The 18,327-nt window shown below is 38.3% G+C and overlaps 1 protein-coding gene and 1 long non-coding RNA gene across 7 annotated transcripts in view; both read left to right on the top strand.

The window, feature by feature from the left end:
• Positions 1 to 8,160, top strand: part of LOC143673382 (uncharacterized) — a 41,852-nt gene extending 33,692 nt beyond the window's left edge. For both annotated transcript variants that reach the window (XR_013170342.1, XR_013170343.1), the window contains exon 3: positions 7,908 to 8,160. This is a non-coding gene — a long non-coding RNA (uncharacterized LOC143673382). The remainder of the gene's footprint in view (positions 1 to 7,907) is intronic.
• A 1,770-nt stretch (positions 8,161 to 9,930) lies between these two features.
• Positions 9,931 to 18,327, top strand: part of UNC13B (unc-13 homolog B) — a 289,854-nt gene continuing 281,457 nt past the window's right edge. For all 5 annotated transcript variants that reach the window (XM_077147811.1, XM_077147810.1, XM_077147808.1 and 2 more), the window contains exon 1: positions 9,931 to 9,969. In XM_077147811.1, the coding sequence (XP_077003926.1) occupies positions 9,948 to 9,969 (22 nt within the window). In that variant the 5' untranslated portion in view covers positions 9,931 to 9,947. The remainder of the gene's footprint in view (positions 9,970 to 18,327) is intronic.

Below are 18,327 nucleotides of genomic sequence, written 5' to 3'. Positions count from 1 at the left end.
TTAACAAAATAAAGAGATGAAAATTATAAAAATGAACCAAACAAATTTGGGGGCTGCAAAGTATAGTAATTGAAATGCAAACCTCATTAATTTTACCAAACATTGGTAAAGGTAACTACATAGGTAAATATAAAATCCCATATTATTGTGCTTTTGTTTTGTAACTGCTTTATCCATCCATATGATTTAACAGGCAAATGTGTAAAAAAATTCAACAGCTCATTTGAACAGGCTGAAGAAAGGATCAGCAAACTTGAATACAAGACAATTGAAATTATCCTGCATGAGGAGCAGAAAGAAAAAGTAATGAAGAAAAATGAATAGAGTCTGAGAGACCTGGGGGACACCATCAAGTGTACTAACATATGCATCATTGGAATCCTAGAAGGAAAAGAGAGAAAGAAAAGGACAGAAAAAGTATTTGAGGAAATATTGCTCCCAAACTTCCCAAATATGATTAAAGATATGAATAGACACATCCAGGAACCTCAATGAACTCCAAACAGGACAGACTCTAAGAATCAACACCAACAGTTTATAGTGAAATTGTCAAAATTCAAGGATAAAAAGAGAATTTTGCAAGCAGCAAGAGAAGCAGCTTGTCACAAACAGGAGACCCACAATAAGATTAACAGCAAATTTCTCATTAGAAACCATGGAGATCAAAGGCAGGCAGAATATATATTTAAAGTTCTTAAAGAAAAAAAAGCCTGTTAACCAAGAATTCTATAGTCAGTAAAATTATTCTCTAAAAATGAAGGAGAGGGTGCATGGATAGTTCAATGCTAGAATGGTCGCCTTCCGTGTGGGAGACCCTGGTTTGATTCCTGAACAATGCACCAAAAAAAAAAAAAAAAAAAAGAAGAAGAAGAAGAAGGAGGAGGAGAAGGAGGGGAAGGAGGAGAAGGAGAAGGAGAAATAAGCATTTACAGGTAAACAAAAGCTGAAAAAGTTCATTACCAAAAGACTGATCCTACAAAAAATGCTAAAGGTAATCCTCCAAGCGGAAATAAAAGGACACTAGACAGTAACTTGAAATCATAGAAGAAATAAAGAACATTGGTAAAGGTAACTACATAGGTAAATATAAAATCCCATATTATTGTGCTTTTGTTTTTTAACTGCTTTATCCATCCATATGACTTAACAGGCAAATGTGTAAAAAATACTTAAAATCTATTTTAATGGTATACAGTCTATATAGCTGTAATCTGAAACAATAACAATATAAGGGGGTAGTGATGAAGATATATAGGAGTGGACAGTTTGCATACTACTGAAATTAGGTTGATACTAGTTGAACTAGGTTATTATAATTTTAAGAGGTTAATGCTAATTATGAAGGTAACCACTAAGAAAATAACTAAAACATATAGAGAAAAGGAAAGAAGAGAATCAAAGGATACATGACAAAAAAGCAACTAAGGAGAAAAAGGCAATCATGGAGGCATTGAAGAACAAAAAGCATATATGACATACAGAAAACAAACAGCTAATGACAAGTAAATCCCTCCTTCTCAGTTATTACCTTAAATATCAATGGATTAGCCCCTATGCCCCCATTAAAAGGCATAGATTGGAAGATTAGATGAAAAAGCATGATTTATCTATGTGATTATATGCTGTCTACAAGAAACTCACTTTAGGTACAAAATCACAAAGATTTTGAAAGTAAAAAGGTAAAGATATTTCATGCAAACGGTAATCAAGCGAGTGCCAGAGTGGCTATATTATTGTCAGACAAAATAGACTTTAAGTTTAAAAGATGACAAGAGGCAAGGAAGGGTATTATATATTGATGAAAGTTTCAATCTAGCAAGAAGATTATAAATATATGTGCACCTTGCAGCAGAGCCCTGAAATATAGTTAGACCTAATGGACACATATAGAACACTTACCCAATAACAGCAGAACACACATTCTTCTCAGGGGCACAGGGAACAGTATTGAGGATAGACCACATGTTAGATCATTAAACAAATCTTTATTATTATTATTATTATTATTTTTACATGGGCAGGCACCGGGAATCGAACCCGGGTCCTCTGGCGTGGCAGGCGAGAACTCTGCCTGCTGAGCCACTGTGTCCTGCCCTAAACAAATCTTAATAAACTTAAAAGTATTGAAATAATACAAAATATCTTCTCAGATCACAATGGAATAAAGCTAGAAATCAATAAAAAGGAAAACTGGAAAATTTACAAATGTATGTATAATTAAAAAAACACACTTTTAATCAGTCTAATCAGAAGAAAGCACAAGGGAAATGAGGAAATACCTTGAGATAAATGAAAATGAAAACACAATATACCAAAACTTTTAGGTACAGTAAAGGCAGAGCTTAGAGGGAAATTCATAGCTCTAAATGCCTACATTTATAAAAGGAGAATGATCACAAATCAATAACCTAAATTCTCACCTGAAGAAATTAGAACAAGAAGAGCAAACTAAACCAAAGTTAGTCGGATGGAAATAGTAAAGTAGGTATATCATTCTATAATCATCTTCAAGAAACATGGCTACTGGAACACAGTTCTACAGTTTCAGGTACTTCTCTCTAGTCACTCTAATACCCCATAAAATAAAAAGGGGATATCTATATAATGCATAAGAATAACCTCCAAGATAACCTCTCAACTCTGTTTGGAATCTCTCAGCCACTAACACTTTATTTTGTCTCATTTCTCTCTTCTCCCTTTCGGTTGAGATGATTTCTCAATCCCTTGATGCTGAGTTCCAGCTGGATTTCTGTCCCATGTTGCCAGGAAGGTCCACACCTCTGGGAGTCATGTCCCACGTAGAGAGGGGGAGGGTGGTGAGACTGCTCGTCCTGTTGGCTGGAGGGATGAGACAAAATAAAGTGTCGATGGCTGAGAGATTCCAAACAGAGTCTGAGAGGTTATCCTGGAAGTTATTCTTACGCATTAAATAGATATCACCTTTTTAGTTAAGATGTAACAGAGAGGCTGGAGGGAACTGCCTGAAAATGTAGAGCTGTGTTCCAGTAGCCATGTTTCTTGAAGATGATTGTGTAATGATAGAGCTTTCGCAATGTGACTGTGTGATTATGAAAATCTTGTGTGTGATGGTCCTTTTATCTACCTTATCGACAGACGAGTAAAACATATGGAATAAAAATAAATAAATCATAGGGGGAACAAATGTTAAAATAAATTTAGTAGACTGAAATGCTAGTGATCAATGAAAGGGAGGGGTAAGGGGTATGGTATATATGAATTTTTTTCTGTTTTCTTTTTCTGAATTGATGCAAATGTTCTAAGAAATGTTCATGATGATGAATATACAACTATGTGATGATATTGTGAGTTACTGATTATATATGTAGAATGGAATGATCATATGGTAAGAATGTTTGTGTTTGAATGTTGGTATGTTTAATAAATAAAATTTTTAAAATACAATAAAAATAAAAAAGAAAGCAGAAAAGACATCCAGCAGGGGGAGGCAGCAGAAAATGCAATAATAATTGATAGAATATATGGGATGGGGGCAGATTTCACTAGAAAAGACCCTCAAGGAAGGTTCAGGATTTCTCTCTTCCCCATTTTGGTCGAGAAGGTTTTCTCAATCCCTTGATGCTGAATCCCAGCTCATTCTAGGATTTCTGTCCCATGTTGCCAGGAAGGTTTACACCCCTGGGAGTCATGTCCCATGTAGAGAGGGAAAGGGAAGTGAAATTTGCTTGTCGTGTTGGCTGAGAGAGGCCATAATGAACAACAAAAAGAGGTTCTCTTGGGGGTGACTCTTAGGCCTAATTTTAAGTAGCTTAGCCTATACTTTGTGGGGTTGAATTTCATATGAACAAACCCCAAGCTTGGGAGCTCAGCCTATTGCTTTGGTTGTCCCCACTGCTTGTGAGAATATCAAGAATTCTCTACTTGGGGAAGTTGAATTTTCCTCCTTTCTCACCATTCCCCCAAGGGGACTTTGCAAATATTGTTTTATTCACTGTTTAAATCACTCTGGGATTTATTGGGGCATCACTCTGGACAAACCTACAAAATTTCATGTCTATTCAAGTTTCCATGTAGTATGGTATTCATTTAAGCTGTCCACATAAGGTATATCAGGAAACGCATTAGTCAAAATATAAATTTTGTACCAAATAAACATTTTTTGCTTTAGTCTCACACATAAGTTAAAGTTTTAAAATATGAATTACCATCTATTTTCAACACCGTGCAGTATTGACATTCCTTTGTTCTTCCTCATGCAAAACATTTTAAAATTTGTACATTTAGTCACTATCCTTATACACTGTAGGCATTCCTAGATTATACCATCTCAGTCTTTATCGTCTACCTTTCCTTCTGATTTCACTTGTGCCCCCAGCTCTCTTCCCTCTTTCATTCTCACATTCAGCTTCATTCAGTGTTCTAACACTATTGTATTACAGTTAGGTAGTATTGTGCTATCCATTTCTGAATTTTTACAATCAGTCCTGTATCCCTTCAGCTGCAATTACCCAATATCTACCCTATTTCTATCTCCTGATGGTCTCTGTCACCCACTGACATGCTCCAAGTTCATTCACTAATGTCAGTTCATATCAGTGAGACCATACAGTATTTGTCCTTTTGTTTCTGGTTAATCTCACTCAGCATAATGTCCTCAAGGTCCATCCATGTTGTTACATGCTTCATGACTTTATTCCTTCTTACAGCCGCATAATATTCTATCACATGTATATACCACAGCTTGTTTAGCCACAACGGAGCAACAAAAGAGGTCCTCCATAAGTAACACTATAGGTAGGCTCAGTTTATCAAAATGATTTTTATGTTATGTATATTTTACCACAATTAAAAATTATTAAAAACTGTATTGTAGTGATGGGTACTTATGTGAATATACTAAAAATCTTTGAATTATACACTTAAAACAGGTTAACTTTATAGTATGTAAATTATACCATAATATGGCTCTTAAGAAAAATCCCTGCAGCATTCAACAATATTTAGCAACCAATTCTTAAATTCCTTACCAATTCTTACAACATTTTCATTCATTCACCAATTCATTCAATTAGCACCTTCAATGTTAGAGATAAAGAAAACATGTCTTTTGCTATTAAGAAGCTCTGAGTCTTGACAATAGATAGATATGCAATTATTTTTCAAAAAGATAAGGTTTGTAATTGAAGAATGTACAAGTGATTATTTTATTTTCTTGTTTTCCCTCTGGCCATTCCTTCTCTGGCTCTTCTTCCTTCTCCTCCCTCTTAAAAGTAATATCCCCTACTATCTGATCTTTATTTCCTTCTCATTCTGTAGTCTCTTGGCTACCTTAAGGCACCAGCTCTCAGCTCTTTGCAGCTGAGGCTTACATATTTGTATAGGTTCTGTTTTCATTCCTGATTTGTCCACACTACTTATTCTCTGTATTTGGAACACCCTTCCTTCCATCTTTGCATGTTTGGTCCTAGCCATCCTTTGAGATGCATTTCCTTCACATGCATTTCCTTTGTGAAGCCTCCCTTGATTCATTCCGCAGCTTCTGATAACTTCCTTTAGTACATGATAGGCAATATAGTATTGTGGTTAACTGCTTGAGTTCTTGTGAGAGAAGCTGCTGGTTTGCATTTTGGCTGTTCTTCATTTTCTTAATCAACAAAATAGGGATTAAAACAGTTATATCTTTATTCACTGAACTCTCCAGCCTGGACTGCTCTTTCAGGCACATTACATTATCTATGCCTAATGGGTATGTCTGCGGGATATCCCACACAATCTCAAACTTAAGCATGTGTGCACAGAAGGAAACTTATCTTCCTTCCCAAACCTATTCCTCCTGGATTTCCTATCAGTTAACTGTAGCATCATTTTTCTAGCCAAATGACTTAAAAATTCTCTCCCTTATCTTTATAACTAATCATTTGCTACAAAAGAAAGGATACTCTCTATTATATGCACAGTCACTGTGCACTAAGTACTATCACTTTTAGTGACTTAGTATCATCCCTTCCTTTCCATCTCACTTCCAAATTTACTGCCCTAAATTAGTTTCTGCTCATTATCTTTCACAGATATTTCTTCTCAGTTTATTACATAAGGGTTATAATGTAAGGAAAGTAAGTTCCTTAAGGATAAGAACTGTGCTTTGTTACATTTGCATCTTTTCACTTTGGCTGACCTAAAAAATACTTATTAAATATATGTTGACTTGAATTATTAATATTACATTTCTGTGTGGAGGCACTGGGAGCTATTTCCCAAAGGATATGGGATTACAGGAAGAATAAGCTTTTAATGGGATTGATTTAAAGGCAGTCATAAAGTTGGTAAAGAGTTTTTCCTCTCATATGGTCCTTATCCTAATCTAGCTTAGGGACTCCCTAAAAGGCAGCAACAGGGCCAACTCTGAGTAGTTTAGCCTCAGTCTTTTAAGATTTTCTGGTCCTCTTCATTTGCCTACTTTTCCCTTGGCTCTCCGCTCCCTGCATCCCTCTTCTCCTCATTTCCTGGAACTCTGATAGGAAGTCCTTGCTCTCAGCTATCTGACAACTAAATCTAAGTGTGAACTCCTTTTAAATGCTGAAGAACTTGGAGGTACTGTACTGGAATAACTAGTTTAGACAGTAGGGCATAGAGGCTCTGGCTTTTCATCCCTGTTTATGTTGCTCCTGAAGATACCACCTACCCTGCTGATGAGGGTAACTGATCCTGGTCAAGTGCCTGGAGTTAGAGAAATTTACAGCCTTCTTCTTCTGTGCTTTCTCTTTTAATTAAGAAACTAGGATGCCTCAGAGCCTGCATCACAACATTCAGATAGTGACTCTGTGTGCTGGTTTGAAAGGAAGTATGCCCCCTAAGAAAAGCCATGTTTTAATTTAAATCCCATTTCTTAAAGGTAGAATAATCCCTATTCAATACTGTATATTTGAAACTGTAATGAGATCATTTCCCTGGTTGATGTGATTTAGTCAAGAATGGTTGTTAAACTGGATTAGGGGATGACATGTCTCCACCCATTTGAGTGGGTCTTGATTGGTTTACTGGAGTCCTATAAAAGAGGAAACATTTTGGAGAAAGGGATTCAAAGAGAGCAGAACAATGTAGCCATGAGATGCAGAGTCCACGAGTCAGCAACCTTTGGAGATGAAGAAGGAAAACGCCTCCTGGGGAGCTTCATGAAATAGGAAGCCAGGAGAGAAAGCTAGCAGATGACACCGTGTTCGCCATGTGCCCTTCCAGCTGAGAGAGAAGCCCTGCTGTGTTCGCCATGTGCCTTCTCACTTGAGAGAGAAACCCTGAACTTCATTGGGCTTCTTGAACCAAGGTATCTAGTCCCTAGATGCCTTTGATTGGACATTTCTTTAGACTTGTTTTAATTGGGACATTTTCTCGGCCTTAGAACTGTAAACTAGCAACTCATTAAATTCCCCTTTTAAAAAGCCATTCCGTTTCTGGTATATTGCATTCCAGCAGCTAGCAAACTAGAACACTCTAGCTCTGCTTAGCCCATTTTCACCTCCCAGCCACATTCCCCCATAAGTAAAAACAAACATGTATTGGGCATTTAATATGTACCAAGTAATTAAAGGGTTAATAAGTTCTCCTCATTTAAACCTCAAAACCATCTTATGAAGTAGGCACTATTATTACTCTCTCAGAAACTGAGGCCAAATCACTTCCCTAAGGTCACAGGTAAGTACCAGAGCTTGGAGTCAAATTCAGGTGTGATAGGCAGATTTCTAAGATGGCCCCAAAGACTTCTGACTCCTGGTACAACTTCTTGTGTAATCCCCTTCCCTTAATTGTGGGCTGGACCTAGTGATTTGCTTGTGACAAACAGAATATGAGAAAAAAATATGGGCTCTCACCTCTGTGATTAGGTTGCAAGGATTGTGACTTTATCTTGTTAGCAGACTCTATTGCCTTTTCAGCTTGCATGCTTTGATGAAGCAAGTTGCCATGTTGGAGATGCCCACATGAAAAGGAACTAAGGCTGACCAACAGCCAATAAGAAACTGAGGCCATCAGCCCAACAGCCTGGGAGGAACTGAATCCTGCCAACAATCACAGTTGGAGAGAACTTGGAAGTGGAGCTTTCCCCCAGTTAAGCTGACACCTTATTTGCAGTCTGTGAGAGACCCTGAAGCAGAAAGAGGACTCAGCTAAGTTGTCTGTATTCCTAACTCACACATGCTGTGAGGTAATAAATATTGTTGTTTTAAGACAGTAATTTTGGAGTGATTTGTTACACAGCAATAGATAATATACCAGATGAATCTGACTGGCTCTAAACTGGCTCCAAACACAGTTCACAGTTTTATTGGGTTGTTTCCCACTACTCTATACACTTTCTCAGTATGGAGTGACTTTCTATCCTTCCTTGGATGGACTTGGTATCCTCTAGGTGAATCCCTGGTTCCATTAGAGCTCATTTTTTTTGTCTCTATACTCAGTTAGTCTCAGAATTCAGAAGTTCAGCTCCTTTTCAGTCCCTTGCTCTTGAGATATAGGACAGCTGGGCTAAATTGCTGGGTACTCTAACTCCCAGCAGTTGAGATAGCCCATTGTCTTTGAGGTCAGACCACTCTGTTGGCTGGTCTGGGTAAGCTGCCCTGCTCAAAATCTTCCTCAGGTCATTTCCCTACATTTGTTAAACACTGGAAAGGTCAAGCCTTCTTTCTTTCTCCAGGCTCCTAGCTGTAGCATTTGGAATATCACTCTCTCATAGCCTCTATTCTAGTGAGAGGAATCATATGATGACTGGATTTGTTTTGGAGGGCTAAGACTAATGAACAAACCCTCACTGAGTCTGGCAGGCAGCATTCTTGGAACCCAGGCTCCAGCAAACACTGAAATCTGAGTTGGGCTAATGAGGCCCAAGAAAGAACTTAGTTTAGTCAGTGTTCAACCCTGGCTGTACATTAGAATCATCTGGGGAGCTTTTAAAAAGTAGGATGCTTGGGCTTGACCCCAAACCGATTAAATCAGAATTTCCGTGTTTGTGTTGGGGGTGGGGTGGGTGGGGGTGGTTTGGGCCAGTACATCTACCATGTATCTTCCCTGCTTTCTGCACTGGCCTCTCTCGTGCATGCATCATCTTGCCATAAACCCTTTGCTTAAGATGGCCCTTTCTCCTCATCCTTCATACAATAAATATTTACTGGATGGCCACTATATACTAGACACGATTCCAGACGTTGGGGATACAATAGTGAACGTGAAAGATCTAGATGAGAACCTAGGTCTCCAGACTTATATTTATGCTTACTGAGGGTTTTCGCCTCCTTCCCGCCAATTGCTAATTAAAACTTAGCAAACCATGGTATGCCCTATAGTTTCTTAAATTACTACAGGCAATTACTCCGTAAGGGCTAGACTCCTTAAGGAAATCTAGTGGAAATGCTTCAATGAAAAGATTCCGTTCCTGGGTGAAAGCCCCGCCCCCATGGGAGGAGCAGAGGACGATTCCCGCCGCACTCAGGTGAGAACAAGCCCCGCCTCTCTCCGCTCTGAGCCGTGTTTAAGCTGCCCACCAGCTCGCACGTCAGGAAAGCGGAAGGGGACTCCACCTCCTACGCCTGGAGGGCGTGGCCAGTGCACTAGGCGCGAGTTGATTGGCTGAGGGGCGGGGCGCGGCGGAGCCGTACCGCCCGTGCTCTCGCCCGGATCCCGGTTGGAGTGACGGCGAGGAGTCCCTGTTGCTCCTACCTCCCCGCGATGGCGCCGCCGTGCCGCGCCCAGTCCCCAGTCAGCCGGCCAGTACCCACTGCTCTCCCGAGCTTTTCCAGATTGTGAAAGTGGGGCGGGTCCGAGGGAGCGGCGGGACGCTGCCGGCGACGAGGATCATGAGGAGCCGTCAGACCCGTGGGACCCGTAGCGGGAGCGGCCGCTGCACCTGCTGAGAGGAAGGAGGGAGCGGCCCGTGCGGCGGCGCTGCTGGAGCGCGGCGGAGGCTCGTCGGCGCCTCGGCCATGTCGCTGCTCTGTGTGCGCGGTGAGTGTACGGGCTCGACCGCGAGAGTGCGGCGAGGGGTTCCCAGAGGATTCCGCGGGGCGTTGGGGTATCGCCTCTCCCAGACTTCACTTCCCATCTGTGCTGCAGAGGACTGTTATATGAACGATCATTTATAAACACTTCGGGAGTTCTTTCCACCTTCTCCTGTTTTTCTCCGTGCTACTGCGAGGGTCTGTTCACGCTGCATTCCCGTAGCCATGTGCCAGTGTCGCTGGCTCCTGGGTGCAGATCCTATTCAGCAGTGATTGGGGCTCTCCTCTGGTGAGAGTGGATGAGCTGGCAGACCACGAATGGTGTCCATCGATAGTGGGCAGCCTCCGAGTCTTCTTTTCTTCCTCCTCCCCCCACAGTAAAACTACGGTCGGCTTCGGAGCAGGTTCTTTTATCACTGTTTGGACGCTTAGTGGTACAGTGTCTCATCCCTTCCTTCTAGTGTATTTTTTAGCTTGCACCCCTCTGTTGTTCATCCTGTCCCCTTCTCCCCGGCCTCTACGCTAGGCTAAGATTATTTTCATGTTCGGTTTGTAAATGTGTGTTGGCTGCTGTCCTTTCTGGGCAGAGCGTAAGAGGTATGCTATTTCTTTTTAAATCTTCTATCAGAATAACTCAAGGTGACGAGCCTTTATTGCTTTTTTCACTGAGGACACTTGACCCATCTAAGAAGATATTAAGGCGGGAGGTTTGGAATTTAAGAGGCAAGGTGCATAGAGTAAGCTCCATGAGGGTAAGGACTGTTAGTGGTTTTTTCATTCCCAGTGCCGAAAAGAATAGAACCTTAATGTTAGTGTTGAATGAATGCAAACATGTGATTTTAGAGAGATTATTTAATCACAAAAAGCAGGATTAACAGTTGAATTAGATCTTGGGAAATCCAAGTTACAGCCCCATTTTATATTGAACATGATAGGTTAGGGTGGTTTGATTTTGAGAAAGAATTAACTGACTAGAGCCTTCCCTGGAGTCTTTTCTGGGTACCTTTCACTGGATGGTTGGATTTCATGTTTTCTTTGGCTCTGCTGATTAGAAGCATTGTTGTTATTTGTGATCTTTCTGAATACACTGTTTCCCCCAGCTGTTGGGAAACAGGAACTGCTTTGCTTTGTTCTTTTCCACTGTTCTGTAAAATCTGCATTAACCCAGAATGGATTTGGCTCTTCCTGGGGATTAAGAGACATGCAGAATTTTTTTCTTTCATGGTTGATTTTTCATTAATGTGAATTTTGCTTTGCTTTTCTCTCAGAAGCTGGAGATCTATTCATTTCTTCAGACCCTTGCTACAGGATTTGGGAGAGGTTGGGTTTTGTAACGTCTCTTGGACAGCTTAATCTCTACTTTCATAGTCCTTATGAAGGACTCTTTAGGCAGAAGTATTGTAAATTACTGGTTACTTTTAATTGAATTTAAGAAACTTCAGAGAAGGAGCTGCTACAGTTTTCACTGTTCTAATATCAGGTAGCATTCGTTGTCTGGAAATTCTGCTATTTAGCTAACTGCTTCCATTTTAATGTTATGTTAGTCAAATTTTTCTTCTTTTGAATCCAGAGGAATGGAGGTTAGAAGATCATTTCCTTTTTTGGGAGGGGTTTCTTTTTTTAATTTTAATTTTATTTTTAAAAATTTCTTTTAGTTGTTGTTTCTTATTTTTTTTTTTGGAGGGGGTCATTTTCTTTTGGATGGAGATCCTGAAGGTTATTAATTACTGAAACAGCTATTCATATTAAATGGTAAAGTATTCATCCTGGGAAAACATACAGAAATGAAATAAAACAAATCTTTCTAAAATTACTTTCTTTTCATTATGTTTTGGCAGTAGAAATGTTATTCATATTCTGAAAGTAGCCTGTATAGTGATACTGTTCAATTTCAATTCGTCTTGGAGTAGACTCAAGCTAGAAACTTTCTATGTAGTCCGAGTTCAAACAGTAGTTAATATGATGTAGAAATTGGCAAACTGGTATTGATTTAATCATATCTAAGCATCTCATCCAAGAAGTTAATTCCTTAGTCTCAATCTTTAATAATGCATTATTGCATTCAGGTTAAAGTCTCTTGATATTTTGACTCCTGCTGTCATTTGTGGCCCTGTATTCTTTTTATTAAATTTTGGATCCTAAAAGGAAATTTTAATTTAGATTTAGATTTTACATTTAGAAATATAAAATCGAGGAAATCAATTATTTTTTGTCACCATTGGAAGTTTTGTGAAATTTTTTGGCCTTAATCAAATGAAAATAATTTTGAAGGAAGTATTTGACAAAATGATGAACCATGGCTGACTAGGTAGACATTACCAGATTATAATTAATTTTACATTTAAAAGATCAAACAACTGCAAAATATTTGCTTTGAAATTATATACTAATTGTGATACTATCTTCGAGTTATCTCAAATATATTTCGTATACTAACGGTTACATACATATGCATATTTTGGTATGTAACTTTTCAATTTTTAAATTTCCAATCCTTTACTTTTTTTAATTGTGAAAAATAGCATATATACAAAAACAGTAAATTTCAAAGCACACCACAGCAATTTGTCATAGAACAGATTTCAAAGTTTGGTATGGGTTACAGTTCCACATTTTAGGTTTATCCGTCTGGCTGCTTCAAGACACTTTGCCCTAAAAGAAATATCAATATAATGATTCAGCAGTCATATTCATTTGTTAAATTCTATCATCTCTGTTATAACTCCACCTTCTCCTTTGATCTTTCTCCCAGTCGTTAAGGTTATTTGGGCTATGCCTATTCTAAGTTTCTCATGTTGGAAAGGGCTGTCGATAATATGGGATAGGGGATGAAACTAGTTGATGTTTTGGACTAGTTGATGTTCTGAAACCTCTGGGTTTTAAGACTTACCTGGTTTAGGAACCCAGAGGTTGTAGGTTTCTGAAAAGTAATCATAGTGCATGGAACCTTTGTAGAATCTCAGATAAAGCCCTAGGTGTTCTTTGATTTTGGTTTTGGTTTGGCAGACCATAATAAGTAGCAATGTCTAGCTGAAGTGTGCGTAAGAGTAGCTTCTGGAATAGCCTCTTGACTCTATTTGAACTCTCTCAGCCACAGATACCTTATTTGTTACAATTCTTTCTCCCCTTTGGTCAGGAAGGCATTGTTGATCTCACGATGCCAGGGAGACTTTCACTCCTGGATGTTTTGTCCCACGTAGAGGGGGAGGGTAATGATTTTACTTGGGGAGCTGGGCTTAAGAGAGAGAGAGGCGTGGCCCTGTGTTCTTGCATACTCTTACACAGATACTTTGCTCTAGCACTAACTTTGTTCATTCTTGCCTCTGTACTTTTATCCTCTGAAATACTCTTTTTATATATTTTTTGCTTATTTAAAATTTATTCTTTCTTTCCCAACTAACAGTGTACTTTGTTTGTGGAAAACTCCCTTCAGTTCCTCAGTTCACAGTGATCTCTTTCTTTGAATTCTTAGAGCACTTATGCTCTGACTAGTACCACAAATTTGGCAATAAATCATATACTGCCTTGTGACTGGTTTTGTATTGTTATGATTTAGACAAAGGAGGTCATAGCACTAGTTAGTATGTATCTGGAATTTTGTGTCCTGTTCAGGGTATCACATTCTAGGAGGAACTAGACTGTGTTCAAAGAAGATTGATTAGAATAATGGAGAGTGTAGAAACCATTTGAGGAAAGTGAGGGGTTTAGTTTTGATATTTAAGAAGAGAGGATCATAATCATAGATGAAAACTGTTTAAAGAACTATCTAATGGAAAATAGATGACCTTTTCCTGTAGCTCCAGAGTACAAAACAGGAGGACAGAGCTAATTGCAGGGAATTAAATTTTGTGTTAATGTAAGGAAGAACTTTATCAAGTGAGTTTGTTTTTAAATGAAATGGGCTAGTTATGAGGAAATTGATATTTTGACACAGGACACTTTAAGCAGAGACTGAATGAGAGTGGTAAGGGCATTGTAAAAGAGATGTTGACATTGGGTGGGAGGTTAAACCACCCTCTTATAGAAGTCACGTATGCCATCTTGAGTCTTAGAAGGAGCTTCCTCATAATACTGATATTTTTTGCTTCCATAGGAGCCAGTACCGCATGAGCAACCGCAGTCTACTAAATCAAGAATTTTCTTTTTCTTTTGTTTTGTTGGTGCTCATGACTGGTTTCTCCAAAGAAATTATAAATACTTTGAGAACTGAACCTTTCCAGTTCAAAGAAATACAAAATATTTCTTTGAAATTTCAACACTGTTTACAACAGTACTTACTCAGTTAAATAATTGATCTGTGGCTCCCCCAGCCCCATCCTGTTTTTTAATTTTTTTACATGGGCAGGCACCGGGAATCGAACCTGGGTCCTCTGGCATGGCAGGCGAGCATTCTTGCCTGCTGAACCACCGTGGCCCGCCCAGCCCCATCCTATTTTAACCGGAGTGACCACACTCAACTTGTTTAAAAAGAAAAAAACAAGACCCAAAAAATAAATTTTGGGATTTTAAAAGCAGTATGTGCTAATATCCTGCCAATTATAGTAGTAGTATCGCTAATTATAGAAAATTGAGAAAATGTAGAAAAAAGAATGTAAAAAGGAAAATAGAATCGTCCTAGTCCTACCATCTCTAAAGACTGTTGTTAACTTTTTTATTAATTGCTTTTGTTGGTTTGTTTGTTTTTAATTATAAAGGTAATATATGTGCGTGATAACAAAGTCAAACAGTTTAGGGTGTAAAGTGAAAAGGTAAAAGTTCTCCTGTTCCCAGCCCCTCTTCTCACTGCCCAAATGTAACTACTCTTTACTGTTTCTTGCATGTCCTTCTAGAAATTTTCATTTCATATGAGTGTATAGATAACACAATTGAATGCTCATAGTTTTTCGACTCTTTTTTCTTAACTGAATGATCATATCATGGAATATTTTCCTGTCAGCTCAGGTGCATCTCAATCACTCATTAATGGCTGCAGGGTATTTCATTACAGGAGCATACATAATTAACCAGTTTCATATTGATGGACACAAAATCTTTTTTTTTTGCTATTGCAAACAGTGCTACAATGAACATCCTGTAGATGGGTTTTGTTGTATGTTTGGAGATTTCCAGTCAGCTCTCCACCTGTACTTTTTGTGTGGTTTGCCAATTGCTGTTTTCTTTGGGGTAATAATTATACTCAGCTGGACCCAAAGAGCAAAAAAAAGTGCCTCAGCTTCTCTCAGGTCATTATCCTTTATTAGAGGCACCACTAAGTAATACTTTATGCCTATCAAAAAGACCAAAGATCTCTGTTCTTATATACGTGACCGGTAATTTCCATGTATTTTCTCTCCATATTTTCTTCATCTTTGGAGTTTTTTAAAAAAATATTTTTCATATTGTATATGTATTACTTACATTTTAGAAGCAGAATTGTCACTACTGTTGGGAACTGGGCCAGGTGGATTTATGTTTCAATTTCCCCTTAGAAAAACTTGTTATTTGTCATCACTAACCAGCCATCTAATTACTGAAAGTGTACTACTGGGTAACTCTTCGAAGGTGAAATCTGATGGTTCAAGCATTTATAGGACATTCAGGACATATATTGATTCTATTTCAGGGAGATCCCAGAATATATTTTGGTTCACAGTCTTTATGGAAAATGAGAATGGCATTGGTTTTAGAGTTTTCAGGCCTAAGTATATATTGGTCAAGTACTTTCTTTTCATATTTTCCTCCCAACATTATTGTCTTCTGCTTTAGTTAACTCCTTGCTGGGATTTCATCATGTCATGATTCTAGTAATCTTTGCACTTAAAAGCAGAGGGAATGCTTGATTCTTTTCCCTTAGCTACGGCATCAGGAAGTTGACTGTGCCTTGTCTGCACCAGGCAGCAGTGAAGGAGGAAAGGACTAATTTCCTCTGCTATGCTTATTGTTATAAACAATTTTCTTCCTTATAAGCAGTACATTATGTAATTTCTTAGTTCCTAAAAGTGGGTTTCTGGAAATTGGGCTCTTAATGTTAATACTTTCCCTGTGCTATGCATTTTAAACTTTTCCATGTGTGTTTGTTTGGGCTGTGTAATCATTAGTAAATATTTGTTGAATAGTTTCTCTGTGTCTGTTTATGCTACAAATCTATATAGCAGATAAGAGCCCATGGAATCTTTTTTTTTATTTTTATTTTTTATTAATTAAAAAAATTTAACAACAAACAAACAAAACATTAAGATATCATTCCATTCTACATATATAATCAGTAATTCTTAATATCATCACATAGTTGCATATTCATCATTTCTTAGAACATCTGCATCGATTTAGAAAAAGAAATAAAAAGACAACAGAAAAATAAATAAAATGATAACAGAGAAAAAAAAGATTATACATACCATACCCCTTACCCCTTGCTTTCATTTACTACTAGCATTTCAAACTAAATTTATTTTAACATTTGTTCCCCTATTACTTATTTTTATTCCATATGTTCTACTCTTCTGTTGATATGGTAGATAAAAGGAGCATGAAACACAAGGTTTTCACATTCACAGAGTCACATTGTGAAAGCTATATCATTGTTCAATCATCATCAAGAAACATGGCTACTGGAACACAGCTCTACATTTTCAGGCAGTTCCCTCCAGCCTCTCCACTACATCTTGAACAACAAGGTGATATCTACTTAATGCATAAGAACAACCTCCAGGATAACCTCTCAACTCTGTTTGGAATCTCTCAGCCATTGACACTTAGTCTCATTTCACTCTTCCCCCTTTGATTGAGAAGGTTCTCTCAATCCCTTGATGTTAATTCTCAGCTCATTCTAGGGTTTTTCTCAATCCCTTGATGCTGAGTCTCAGCTCATTCCAGGATCTCTGTCCCACGTTGCCAGGAAGGTCCACACCCCTGGGAGTCATGTCCCATGCAGAGAGAGGGAGGGTGGTGAGACTGCTCGTCATGTTGGCTGGAGAGAGAGGCCACATCTGAGCAACAAAAGAGGCTCTCTTGGGGGTGAGCCCATGGAATCTTGATAGGTTTTAAAAGTTTCCTTTCTTATATGAACCCGAATAACCTATTAGGACTATTAGGTCTGACTTGGGATAAGCAGAATAAGTTAAATTCCTCCTGGAGAGGAATATACTGCATTGTGTTTTTCTAACTTTTAAAGCAAGGTTTTTAAAGTTTGCATGTTTTATATATACTTTCTAATGGACTGTTTTTATTAAGAGTCAGAGAAGATTTTGTTCTTGGTATATTTTTTAAAACTTTTTATTGACCTGTGACACGTATACATAAAAGTACACAAGTCTTAAGCATATGTCTCACTGAATCATCACAAAATGGGCTCTCTCACATGATTACCAGGTCAGGAAATAGAATATTGCCAATATCTCAGGAGCCCACCTCATTCTTCCTTCCGATCACTGCCCTTTCTTTCTTTCCTTCCCAAAGAGAGCCAATATCATGACTCCAAAACCATAGATTAATTTTGCCTGTGATTGAGCTTCTTGTAATTGGAATTATACATTATGTATTCCTCTGGGGCTGGCTTCTTTTGCTTAGCATTATGTTTGTCAGATACTAGCAGTAAAGATCATTGCTGTTCATTGCTATGTAGTTTTCCATTGTGTGACTATACCACAGTTTATTTACAGTTGCTAGGTATCTGTTTTTTTTTTTCCCATCTTGCACTATCACTGGTAACACTACTCCACACTTTCTTCTGTGTGTCTTTTGGTCATACCTTGTATGCATTTCTATTGTGTATATTCATTTTTGTTGTGTGGGATTAACATTTCTGGGTCATAGGTTATGTATATGTTCAACTCTAGTTGATAATGCCAAACAGTTTTCCAAAATGGTATCGATTTTACTCTCAATATCTGTCTTTGTTGTTTTTTTTGCCAGGGTATCAAACCTCTTCAAGCCAGGGCCAGGTATTGTATGTAGTTCTCATGTCTCTTCAGCCTTCTTCAATATGAAACATTTCCACCGCCTTTCTTTATTTTTTTACGACATTGCTACTTTTTAAAGAATATAATCCCCTCCCCTCCTTTTATTAATAGGGCAAACGTTATTCATTATGCGTTTGTCTGAGTTGGAGTACTATGTAATTGCTATTATGTTCTTTTCAGGGTATCACCTCAGGAAGTACATGTCTATCTCTCATTGATGATGCTAATTTTGATTATGCCATCAGATATTGTTTGATTTCTCCTCTATCTAGCCCCCTCCAACCCCCGCAACTGATAAGTTCTTTGTAGGGAGATACTTTAAGGCCACTCAGATCTTTAGCCTACATAATTGTTGTGAAAATGCACTGAAATAATCTATGTGAAACTGGCTAACACAGTGTCACACGGTTAAATTTGAATCTGCA

The sequence above is a fragment of the Tamandua tetradactyla genome, chromosome 2 (genome assembly GCF_023851605.1).
Source record: "Tamandua tetradactyla isolate mTamTet1 chromosome 2, mTamTet1.pri, whole genome shotgun sequence".
Lineage (NCBI taxonomy): Eukaryota > Metazoa > Chordata > Mammalia > Pilosa > Myrmecophagidae > Tamandua > Tamandua tetradactyla.
The sequence above is the reverse complement of the archived record's forward strand: the minus strand, read 5'-3'. Positions and strand labels throughout refer to the sequence as shown.